The sequence below is a fragment of the Andrographis paniculata genome, unplaced genomic scaffold (genome assembly GCF_009805555.1).
Source record: "Andrographis paniculata isolate CXL003 unplaced genomic scaffold, ASM980555v1 Contig50END, whole genome shotgun sequence".
NCBI lineage: Eukaryota > Viridiplantae > Streptophyta > Magnoliopsida > Lamiales > Acanthaceae > Andrographis > Andrographis paniculata.
Genome location: NW_026137585.1, coordinates 1443430 through 1455283, shown reverse-complemented (window position 1 = coordinate 1455283; position 11854 = coordinate 1443430). Strand labels below are relative to the sequence as shown.

The 11854-nt window shown below is 34.4% G+C and overlaps 2 protein-coding genes across 3 annotated transcripts; both read left to right on the top strand.

Annotated features, from left to right (window-relative positions):
• The first annotated feature begins 945 nt into the window (after nucleotides 1-945).
• Nucleotides 946-8086, top strand: LOC127253283 (transcription initiation factor TFIID subunit 12b). 2 transcript variants are annotated; one of them, XM_051277782.1, is made up of 10 exons: nucleotides 946-1176; nucleotides 1840-2822; nucleotides 3211-3429; nucleotides 5179-5682; nucleotides 5856-5930; nucleotides 6174-6252; nucleotides 6606-6670; nucleotides 6846-6881; nucleotides 6956-7135; nucleotides 7747-8086. In XM_051277782.1, the coding sequence occupies exons 2-9, from the start codon at nucleotides 2085-2087 to the stop codon at nucleotides 7130-7132; spliced, it is 1893 nt and encodes a 630-aa protein (XP_051133739.1). In that variant the 5' UTR covers nucleotides 946-1176; nucleotides 1840-2084; the 3' UTR covers nucleotides 7133-7135; nucleotides 7747-8086. The 2 variants fall into 2 exon arrangements, with proteins under 2 accessions (XP_051133739.1, XP_051133738.1); XM_051277781.1 differs by having other exon boundaries at nucleotides 5170-5682.
• Nucleotides 8087-8955: 869 nt separating this feature from the next.
• On the top strand, nucleotides 8956-11645 carry LOC127253190 (autophagy-related protein 8C-like). The gene is made up of 5 exons (XM_051277639.1): nucleotides 8956-9113; nucleotides 9749-9804; nucleotides 9910-9962; nucleotides 10683-10801; nucleotides 10891-11645. Exons 1-5 carry the CDS (start codon nucleotides 9077-9079, stop codon nucleotides 10983-10985), a joined length of 360 nt encoding a protein of 119 aa, XP_051133596.1. The 5' UTR covers nucleotides 8956-9076; the 3' UTR covers nucleotides 10986-11645.
• The last annotated feature ends 209 nt before the right edge of the window (nucleotides 11646-11854 follow it).

Here is an 11854-nt window from a genome sequence, read left to right as displayed (position 1 = left end):
CATTTTTGCATGCAGTTTTGTCGATGATTTTTGCTGATCGGTGGGTTTGAGTTTGTGGTATTGTTGGGAAGATTTTTCTTAGGATTTTTTCTGTTTGAGGGAAAAATAGGTTTGAGGTTTTGGGGGTTTTACTTAATTTTTTATTTTTTTCCAATGAATGCCGGGATTAATGAGGAAATTGCTGTGTTTCTATTTACGAATTGTGGGTGTCTGGTTTCGAGGTGTTTTTCGAATGTACGTCCCAATTTCAATTTGATTTTGGTTAATGGGTGCTTGTAGAGTTGATTGATTTTGAACTGCTAAGTTGTTCTCGGGGAAATTTTCTAAGAAACTTAACGTTATATTTCTAACCTATTGACTTAAAGTGTAGGATTGACTAAATGAGTGTAAAGAATGGTTAAATGTTTTATAGTAGATTATATGGATACACTCTGCAATATGTATGTTATATACATTGGGTTCGAATTACGGGGTTTTGGAAGCTGTTTGATTTGTGAGTTTATTTGAAATTGTTTTTTCTTTTTTAAAGTGTATAAATAGTTGAAATTCTGAATTCTCGATGCACCTCCAAATTTGAAAAAGGGAGATAACATTGCATTTTATTTTGCTGTAAATTATTGCCTGTTGTCACTTTTATGTCCCATAATTTATATTTACCAATTTAATTTTTTTATTATTATTTTAATGCTGGTAATTGATTTGTTGTTATTTTTTATTTAATTATAGAATTTTATTAATAATTTAATAAATATCACGTAGTATTTCATTTTAATTTAATATTAAAATATTATTATTCTCAATCTTTAAATATTTTTTTCAAGATGAAAAGATCATTTCTTTTAATTAAATTCTACCCCCCCAAATCCAAAATTAGACGGGTCGGGTACTCGGGTCTCGTAAATTTCATATTCGCCGAGGGGAGTCCAAATAAATAACTACTAATAATATAAAGATGGTTCTGCAGTCGCTGCAGGTTTCTAGTCTCCCTCGTTTCCAACCCTCGTTCAATTGTCCAATTCACCACTGGAATGTCTACTGCGTTCGAAGATAATCGCGTATACGAGCTGGAGGAACAGCAGCCTAATTGAGCTGCTAGGTTTTCGTACAATTCGCATTCGTGTAATTCGTTGTCGGTGACTGGCACAGAGCCTCCGCTTGAGCTGGAACATTCATCAGGTATGAACAACTTTTTGATTGTTGATTAACCATAATTCAAACCGAATCGTTTCCATTGAATTGCGGGAAAGGTGTATTTTAATTTTTTTTTTGTCATGGATCTGAAATTTTGCTGAATTGAGTATCTGCTCGATGGGTTTAAATTAATTGAGTTTTGTGTTTTAGAATCTAATTTGCATATCCGCGTTTAAATCGTTTACGTGTAGAACTGGGAAGTGAAATTAATTTCTTGTTTGGGGAATTTAGTTGGAGGAAGAGGTTAAGTTCATACACTACTCTAAAAGGCACGGGTTGAGTTGCAAGTAATAAAAACTTTGTATAGTTTAGTCTTTTTCAGCCTACTTAGAAGTTAAAAGTAAAGAATAAAGGCCTCTGGGTGAACTTTATTTGAACTCGTAGTTCATTTCATGTTATGCCTATTAAGGCAATAATGAAACCTCGAAGATTATAACTATATCCCTATATATATATATATATAGATATAGATATAGATATCCATATATGATTATGGTTATGCAAGAGATGAAAATTATTCTTGTCTGTGTTTTGTTGCTTCTGTAGTTCGATCATACATTTTATGATTATGCCACTTGAAAAGTTTATGTGCTTGGTTTTTTCCCTCCGCTCTGATTTTCAAGTACGTTGATATTTTATGTGATGCAGCGTATTGTGTAGAATGCCGAAAGAAGTGAGTTTGCCCTTGGTTGTTATACTGAGCATGATAATGGATTGGACCTGATCAGAGTTCAGACTGGTTGCATTCTAGGTTTGCTAAGAAAGTTGTGGATGTGTTGTTTCATTTTCTAGTTATATTTGAGTTCATTGGCTGAATACCCTCCCCAAATATGATCACAAAAGTCTGTTTCTTTCACTTATTGAAACCGTGAAATGATTTTATCAACGGGAAAATGAACACAATGCCGCAGCAGAGCAGTAACGTTAGTATGAATAACTCTAACAACAATCAGCATCAGCCGAATCACTTGCAGCAGCAAATGGGACAGCAGAATCAGTTGCAGCAGCAACAAATGGGGCAACAGAGCCAGATGCAGCAGCAACAAATGGGGCAACAAAACCAGCTGCAGCAGCAACAAATGGGGCAACAAAACCAGTTGCAGCAGCAACAAATAGGACAGCCGAACCAGTTGCAACAGCAACAGCTAGGGCAACAAAGTCAATTGCAACAACAGCAACAGCTCGGGCAGCAGAACCAGTTGCCGCAGCAGTTGGGGCAGTCGAATCAGATGCAACAACAACAGTTGGGGCAACCAAATCAGTTGCAGCAGCAACAGTTGGGTCAGTCGAATCAGTTGCAGCAGCAACAGATGGGCCAACCAAGCCAGTTGCAGCAGCAACAGTTGGGGCAGCCAAATCAGACTCAGCAGCAACATTTGGGACAGTCGAATCAGATGCAGCAACAACAGTTGGGGCAGCCAAATCAGATGCAGCAGCAACAGTTGGGACAGTCAAATCAATTGCAGCAATTGGGGCAAACGAATCAGGTGCAGCAGCAAATGGGTCAGATTGGCAATGGAAATTTGTCACGATCAGCATTGATGGGACAGACTGGTCACTTGCCAATGCTATCTGGTCAAGCAGCGGCTGCTGCTGCCCAGTTTAGTTTGCAGAATCAGTTTTTGACTTCGGTATGCTCTCAAATAAATATTTGCTTAATTGCTCTCTACAACTATGTGGCATTTTGTTTGTTGCTTGCTAATTATACGACCTATAGTTCCCTATAAAGAGGTAAGTATTTGCTTATGCTTTTAATTTGAATTGCAGCACTAACCTAAGCTTGAATAATTTAGATTCATCTCAAAATTTTAGTTTTATCTTGATGTACCATTTTTTTTTTTTGTTCTCTCATATATCTTCTTGCGTCACATGTTTATATTATATATCTATTTATATATATATATAGAACTAAATTTACTACAAACCAGTAAGAATCTTTGTTTCCTAATTTTAAACAAACACATTGAATGTTCCCGGATTATAGTATTAGTATTTGAGGTACGTTCAATTTGATTGCAGCCACGACAGAAGGCAGCCTTCATGCAAGGGTCTCAGTTCCATCCAGGAAATGCTCCAGGGCAATCCTTGCCAGGAATGCAATCAATGGGAGTGATAGGATCTCTGAACTTGAGCTCTCAACTTCGAGCAAATGGGACACTTCCCTATACTCAGCAAAGGATGGCTCCAGGCCAATTGAGACAGCAAATCTCACAGCAAAATGCACTCAGTGCTGGTCAGGTACATGCTCTGAGATGTCATCCAATCTCTTTAAGTTCAAGTACTATTGATTGAGAAAAAACATGCACACTCTTGGGTTAAAGAAACTTTCTGTTGATATGCTATTAGGGTTAAAGAAATGTAAAGATTATTGCCTTTCCAATTTAATCTATGCATAGATTATATGGCAGAAATCCTTGGTACATGTCATTAAGCACTATTTCTCCTTAACAGATTAAAATTTTGGATGTTGGATTTTACTTTTCCGATAAAGGAGGTTTTCTCAGCCATGAATAATAAAACCTGCTTTTTAAAAGTCAAATTGTGTGCCTAGAGGTTTGTAAAAACTTGTTAATGGCAGGGTTGAGGTTAATGATTCAAAGTAATTAATTGTATGTCAACTTAGAAGATATTAACTTTTAATATTAATACATGGCTTCTATGTCTCTTTTTTTAACACTATCTATGTTATAGATAAATTCAAATGTGCAGTTTACACTTAGCCATGGAATTTTGTCTTTTTAATATACTATTTATCAAACAATCATACAGTGTCTAATTGCTTGTACTGTTGTACAGTTTATTTTGGACAATCTTTAATACACCAAGGGTGTGTTTGTTTGGGGGATTGGATTAGATTTTCTCTATTCATCCAATTTTTTCCTCCCAAAAACATCAAATCAAACATCTATTTTTATTTTTTATATTATACTAAAAATCAATTTTGCACTCAAAACATCACATCAACACCTATTTATATCACATCATACAACTATTCAAATTCAAAATTTTTACTATTCAAATCCCAACTCAAAATCCAAACCCCCAAACAAACACACCCCAACTTTGATTTCAATTATCCTGGAATTTGCCATGTCTTACATTTCTTGCCTCCTTTTTTCTGTTGCTCTTGTTCACGTCCATATACTAAGTTTTATACAAAACGTGTAAAGGTTTGTTTAAAAAACATCATACGTTTATCGGTGATACCTTAAGAATCTGTTACAATCTGTATTTGTGTCATCAATAAAATAATTCTACCCTAATATATTGAATTTGTGGTGAAAAATGTTTACAGATGCTCAAGATAGAAGGTTGTGACTGCGTCTGATATTAAGATCTAGGAAATAGATATATTTCTTTGACCTATGAAATTTTTTGACAATCAACGCGAAGGCATCTGTGTTGAAGTCAATTTTGATTTGGTTTTGTTGGCAATTTGTCTATTTTAGACTCTGAATTCCAGGTTAACCTAAATAGAGTGGATGACTTTATTCAAATTTGTCTCTAAGGATAGCTACATACCCACACACATGCATAAGCACATATATATTAAGTGTTAAAAAAAGATAAAAGCATTGTTCTCCTGCGACACTTGATTTTTAATCACGCTTTCAACCATGTATGAGCCTTTTTAGGTAGAATTTCACTCAAATAAATGTTTTTCCAAACTGTACCATGAAAATCTACAAGGGGGGCTAAATAATTCCCGAAAACAATTATTTTAATTTCCCAAGACAAATGGTTGACTTTTCCCATATTTATAAATGAATATGTGAGCACTCGCTTACTAGATATATAATTTAAAAATCTGCTCATCCTTCCTTGTGAATTTTGCATTATTTAAAAACTCATTAATGTTCTAGTCATCCTTTTTATGATGCAAATCTGTCAGAATTTATGACTAACTCATCGACTTTGAGTCAATACTATCCGACTACCTTTATTGTTATGGGTGACATTGAATGTGGGGCTTCCTAGAAACTGCAGGGACAGAATATCTCAAGGGCGTCATTTATGAATGGGCAAATTTCTGGCCTGCCTCAGAATGGACAAGCAAGTATGATGCAGAATGCGATGTCTCAACAGCAGTGGTTAAAGCAAGTGACACCGATCGCCTCTCCTAACTCTTCATATCGTCTTCAACAGCATCGGCAATTACTTCTGCAGCAACAACTAGCTTCTTCACAGTTTCACCAAACTTCAGTGGGACTAAACCCACAGCAACTGTCCCAAATTGTACAGCAACAATCACAGCTAGGGCATCTACAGGCTCAGCAAAAACAGCAGCAGCAGTCCTCGCAGCAACTTTTCCTTCAGCAGCAGTCTCCTAGAATGGCAGCCCCTGGTGGTCAGAAATCTGTAAGTTTGACCGGATCACAGCCGGATGCTACTGCATCTGGTACTACAACGCCTGGGGGGAGTTCAAGCCAAGGCACAGAAGCAAGTAATCAACTTCTTGGGAAGAGGAAGATACAAGATTTAGTATCACAGGTTCATTCTTCATTGGTTTTTCACTCTTTATTAACACAGCATCACAATCTGCCACATTTGAATTTCTATTTCTGTAAACAAATCAGAAATGTCGAAAAGTTGATATATTTGACATATTGCGTTTATGGATGCTTCTTCCATATATTAAGACTGATCTTCATTTGTTTGGACAGCTGGGTTTTAATGGAAAACTGGATCCTGATGTTGAAGACCTCCTTTTAGAGATTGCTGATAACTTCATCGATTCGGTGAGACCCAAATATTTTGATATTCTCATTACTATTATATGTGCTGTGTTGTTAAAATATACTCCTTGTGCCTGTATTTTTATTTATTGTTTTCAAAGAACACATGTAATTGTGAGGATCGCATTCCACCATTACCTATGAAAGATATAACGCCCAATACATAGCAATACCGGGTTGGTGATATACATCCTTCAGCATTAGTTTTCAAGCTTTTCTTAAAAACATTTTGTGTATATTATGCAGGTTACTTCATTTGCATGCAACCTGGCAAAGCATCGGAAATCTTCGACTTTGGAAGCCAAAGATGTTTTGCTGCATCTAGGTTTGTGCATCATTTTGTTGTTTCCTGGCATTTTATTTGTTCTGTGGTACGATAAAAACCATTATACTGCTTACGTTAATCTGCTTATAGTTTTGCTTGCTGCACAAATGTATGTATTATTTAATTCTTAAATTGTTTGACAGCAAAAAAAAAATGTTTCATCTTTTATATTTTTCTATGGTCGAATTTGTCTTTTTTACATACATGAAATTTGATCCAAGAGCAACCCATATTGATTTTCGTAAGCATGCGGGGAAGTCAAAGGCTTTCTAACTCTTGGCAATGCCTTTCAAAAAGTCATAGCCTTTTCCATCATCAGTTTGTTTTAAGATGTCTGACTGAAACCTTTACAGAGAAAAATTGGGATTTGACGATTCCTGGTTATTCTGGTGAAGAAAGAAAGCACAACCCCGATCATGTAAGAACTATCTCTGTCTGATACTATAAATTCTGTCTCATAATCATAAATCTTGGTACAAAGTCTTTGGTGGTGTAAGACTATGGCTTAAGCTAAAGTCTTTCTAATAATTTCTGGTTCAAAAATATTATTCGGTTTCTATTGTATTTAACACCTGTCTTGAAATGATCTGCAGCCACCAAGTGATGCCCACAAAAAGCGTCTGGATGCGGTAAAATTTGTTGTCCATTGAAATTTTGATTGATTTATCAAATATACAGTTTAGTGATAAAAATGTTTGCTTAGGTGCGCACTTCGACGAAACCTGTTCAACCAGAGAACAATTCTGACAATCAGATGTCTGGACAAGGGCCTAGCAATCCGGTAGGATCTAACCAGATGATAAGGCCTTCTCCAAGTTCCGAGCAGTTGGTTTCGCAATCCACCGTTCCTCAGATGCTGCAACAGCCTACCAAATTTTGATAGGTATTGGTTTCCTCTATTAGTAGCATCTTGTTGCCGACTAGTGCCCCAAATGCTCTGATGTTACTTCTTGATCTGTGTTTTTATGCTTTGAATGGGTTCATCGAGCTGATGTTTTTTCCATGGTGTGTTTGTGTATCTTTGTATTGTTCTAACATGTCGGCTCCATATAAGAGAAGTTGAGAAGGTTTGGTTGGTAGTTTGGATTTTAAGTTTGAGTTTTGAATCGTAAAATTTTTAAATTTGAATAATTGTTTGATGCGGTGTTAATGTAATGTTTTGAAGGTAAAAATTGATTTTCAATGTAATATAAAAAAATAAAATAGAAGTTTGATTTTATATGTTGGAGGAGATGTTTTGGATTTGAATTTATTTGAATTAGAAATCATTTTTAGATTTAATATTAGTAAACTAAAGATGGGTCGGAAAATAGTCGTTGGATGAGATATTTTGACTAGAAAATATAGCATGCTTTTACCTTAGCCTTTCCCGACAAGTGTTTCACTACCATTGGCATATCTTCTTACCACATCGATCATCCTGTTATTACATCTGGAAAATTAAAAGTTCGATCATATCTTGGAGGCTAATGTTGTTGTAACATCTATTTGCAGGCTAACGGCCGGGGGCGTCTGAATGAATGCAAGAGAGGCAACTCCGGCTACTAGATGCCCGCGATGATGACCTTTAGTCTGTTGTCGGACAATGTTTGTCTATCTGTCTATCTAATTTATATGTATACATAATTAATAGCGGGCGGAAATGTTGTAATCCTCTGCGATCCCCAGCTATCTTCAAACATATCATCTCTCCTGTGAGCCTTTTGGACGCAATATTCTCGCGGCACCTTAAGATTATCTTACATGTATGTTTATTATGTTCAAACTTTTATAGCCTAGGTTAGCTTGTGATCGAGCTCATTTTGGCCTTTTTAAGTATCACATGTATATTTTACTTGTTCGATTTCCTATTTATATTTATTTGTAAATTCAAAAAATTATTTTTAGTAAATTATTAAAAAATATATTAGTAAAAATAAATATTATATAATATAAATAATTATAAATTAAGATAATTAAATAATTTTATTAAAATTAATAAAATTTAGAATATGTATAATTATTTTAAAAATATGAACAATTAAATATGCATTGATATACTATTTTTAATATAATACTTCTTACGTCCAATTTCTATTTTCCTAAAGCATATTTGCACGATTTTTTAGGTAATTGTCTTTTGTTATGAATTGACAAATTTGTCTTTAGAGATTAAAAGTAATAAACGAATGAAGATAAAAATGTAAAATTTGTGTTTAAAAAAGAAAATAGAACAAGACATTAGCTTGTGGACGGAGGGAGTAGTGGAAAAGAATAAGAATTTGATTTGGTATGTTTTAAAGGAATAAAAAGTAAAAATTTTAATAAAAAGCCAAGACATCACAACCTTAAACAATTTACCATGACTAACTATCATGAATTTTTTGAAAATATATATTGTTAGTTTATTTGGGACGTGTTTGTTTGGGGGATTGAATTAGATTTACACTGTTTATCCAATTTTTTTTTCCCAGAAATATCAAATTAAATATCTATTTTTATTTTTTATATTATACTAAAAATCAATTTTACATTCAAAATGTCACATCAACACCTATTTATATCACATCATACAACTATTCAAATTCAAAATCTTTTAACGAACCCCAAACAAACACACCCCATTGTAGTAATGTTGTGCAAAATTAATTTGGACCCGATTATCGATCTTGAATCGGAACAAGGTTCGGATCCTCGGGTCGGACCTATGAGATGGATACGGATGACGAAGAGCACCCTCAGGCCAAGGATATGACTCCAACACGCATTCCCTTCCTTGCACCAAACCCTAATTTCCGTCGTTCCTCTTCCTCCCCTTTCCTCTTCACGCTTCTGCAGATCCGCCATGGCCAAGAGCTCCTTCAAGTTGGAACATCCCCTCGGTATGATTCCTTTTCCGATCTTTCACTAATCCAATTTTTATTGTTGAGTGGATCGACTTTTTGTTGTTGAAATGTGAAATCCTACTACGAGTTTGTTTATGCTATGATTATTATCGATTCCTCTTTGTCTTTCCACTTTCGATCTGTATCGATAATGAATTTTTATCGGCTTCCATGTCTGGCTTGATATTTTGTTGAATTTATTTTGTTTGGTTCAATTGATCTATCAATCGAGGTGAATGTTTGACGATCGCTATTTTCTTGACTCAAATTCGTTACCTGCGGTAAATTATTCTATTGATATACTTTTCTTACTGATCATGACTAAATTTTACTGCAAATTTCGAGTGGAAGAAGGTGCAGATATTTTTTTAGCAGCTTTGTGTATTTGTGAGGGACGCCATAGCTTGATCATTGATGCTATGTATAACTTGTGTTGAGCATTTCTTGTTTTTGGCAAATGTTTTTGTCGGTAAGAATATTTTTTGTATTCGAATTATTTTATCATAGATTCTCTGTATGCCAAATTGTAACATACTGTGCATTAAACAAGATGAAGTAATTTATTGATAGAATTAAGCATGTCTTGAAGGTTTTGATTACACTCATTACGTTGCAATTTTAATATGTCGCAGAGAGGCGACAGGCTGAAGCTGCCCGAATCCGGGAGAAGTATCCAGACAGGATTCCTGTATTAGAGTTTTAATTCCATTTACATGCCCTTCTACATTTTTGAATCTTGATTTGTCACCCGTTCCTACTGTTATTGCCTATGTGTGTTTCTCCTCTGTTGTAGGTTATTGTCGAGAAGGCGGAGAGAAGCGACATTCCGGACATTGACAAGAAAAAGTCGGTTACTTATCATTATCTTCCCACCCTAACTTTATTAGCACCCTACCTTTGTTTGTGTGCATTTTGCAGTTGTGTGTTGCTTATGCTTTGGATGCCTTTTCTTTTTTTTGAAATTTTTTTTAATGGAAAATAAGATTTGATTTTATTTTTAAATGAAAAATAATCTTCCGATGTAGTTTTTGAGTGGAATATAAGGGTTTGTTTGCTTGGCATTTTTCTATTTTTGCTAAAAACATCACATTCAATACACACTTTTGTAAATGTGAAAGAATTTTCCTATTTGAAGTGAAATACTTGTTGGATGTGATTTCTTTTTATATATATAATGAAAAAAGGGTATTGGGATGTGATGTTTTTGTAACAAAATTGAGCGATTGAATAGTTAAAAGTTTGTAAAAAACTTCAGAAGTAAACAAACAGTAGGTTTTGAATATGATGTTCCGAATAAAAATAAGTGTCATGAGATATTTATAAACATTAAGAAGATTTTACCATAGATTGGATACTGTGAAAATAAGATCGAAAACACAGAGAAGCATCCTCAAGTGGTTTTACTGCTGAAATTATTCTTTCTATTATTTCTATTTTGAAATTAAATCCTTGTGCTACATTTTAAACTCAATTCACCATAAGATGAAACCTTTGTTTAGAAGTTTGATAACAGCATCTCACTTTCGATTTTTGTTGCATTATTGTTAATGGTCGATTCTTATGCAGATATCTAGTTCCTGCTGATCTGACTGTCGGGCAATTTGTGTATGTTGTCCGCAAAAGAATCAAGCTGAGCGCCGAAAAGGCAATTTTTATTTTCGTCAAGAACATTCTCCCACCCACAGGTGATATAAAAAAAAAAAAAACAGCCACTATTTATCTATGCACGAGCGAAATGTTTGGCCATTTAACGGTTCCATGTGTGTTGTTGTAGCTGCAATGATGTCCGCAATCTATGAGGAAAATAAAGATGAGGATGGCTTCCTGTACATGACGTACAGCGGAGAGAACACATTCGGGTCATTCTGAAGCGGAAGACTAACCGAGTTTGATGTATATAGTCCAAGAATACCGTGTAAATCCGTCTCAAATGATCTATGGTATGTTGCTCCTTTTATTCGAAAATATGGCTTTATGTATCTGCCTTGGCTTAATACTTGGGTGACTTTTAAGCATTTCTATATCTTTCATTACATTACTACTGCTTGCTTGTTTAAATGACTCCAGCGTGTGGGTTTGGATTTGGGTTTAGGGTTTGAAAATAGTAAATATTGAATTGAAATAGTTTTTGATATTTATATAATAAGGTGTTTGCTGTAATGTTTGGAAGGGATAGTGATTTGTTTTTATTTTTTTTAGTAATATATTAAATAAAATAAAATAAAAAAGTGTTTAATGTAATGATTTTTTAGGAAAAAAAAATTGATTATCAATGAGACAGACCTTAAAAATCAGTCAGATTTCTTTACTTGTTTTTTTATCTTATAAAATATTACATCAAATATTCATGTTTTGTTTAGACAACTTATGAAAGTTTTGGAATTCTAAAAATGTAAAAATAATTTCAAATTATTGAAAGTTGTTATGGTCCAATTTTTTACTATTTTCGGAGTATTATGTAATTGGAGCCATAATTACAATCAATTTTCAGGATCAATTAGATTAAAAGAAAAAAAAAAAAAAAAAAAACGATCGCCAAGAAGGGATTATCCTTAGTAGGGGTGAGTATTGGATTTTGCCAAAATTATCCAAAAATTCGAATTTTTCAAAAAAAATAGATGTCCATGTATAGTAACAACCCGCCACATCAGCAACTAGGTGTTTGAGGATGCCAAATTTTTTTAATCGAGACTAAGGTCATTTTAATGGCGGATTGGCATATTTGGCGTGGGTAGCCT

Coding starts and splice junctions, on each gene's coding strand:
- LOC127253283 (XM_051277781.1), top strand. CDS start 2,085: ATGAACACAATGCCGCAGCAGAGCAGTAACGTTAGTATGAATAACTCT. Junction 3,430..5,169: donor ATGCACTCAGTGCTGGTCAG/GTACATGCTCTG, acceptor GGGGCTTCCTAG/AAACTGCAGGGACAGAATAT. Junction 6,882..6,955: donor ACAAAAAGCGTCTGGATGCG/GTAAAATTTGTT, acceptor ATGTTTGCTTAG/GTGCGCACTTCGACGAAACC.
- LOC127253190 (XM_051277639.1), top strand. CDS start 9,077: ATGGCCAAGAGCTCCTTCAAGTTGGAACATCCCCTCG. Junction 9,114..9,748: donor CAAGTTGGAACATCCCCTCG/GTATGATTCCTT, acceptor AATATGTCGCAG/AGAGGCGACAGGCTGAAGCT. Junction 9,963..10,682: donor CCGGACATTGACAAGAAAAA/GTCGGTTACTTA, acceptor ATTCTTATGCAG/ATATCTAGTTCCTGCTGATC.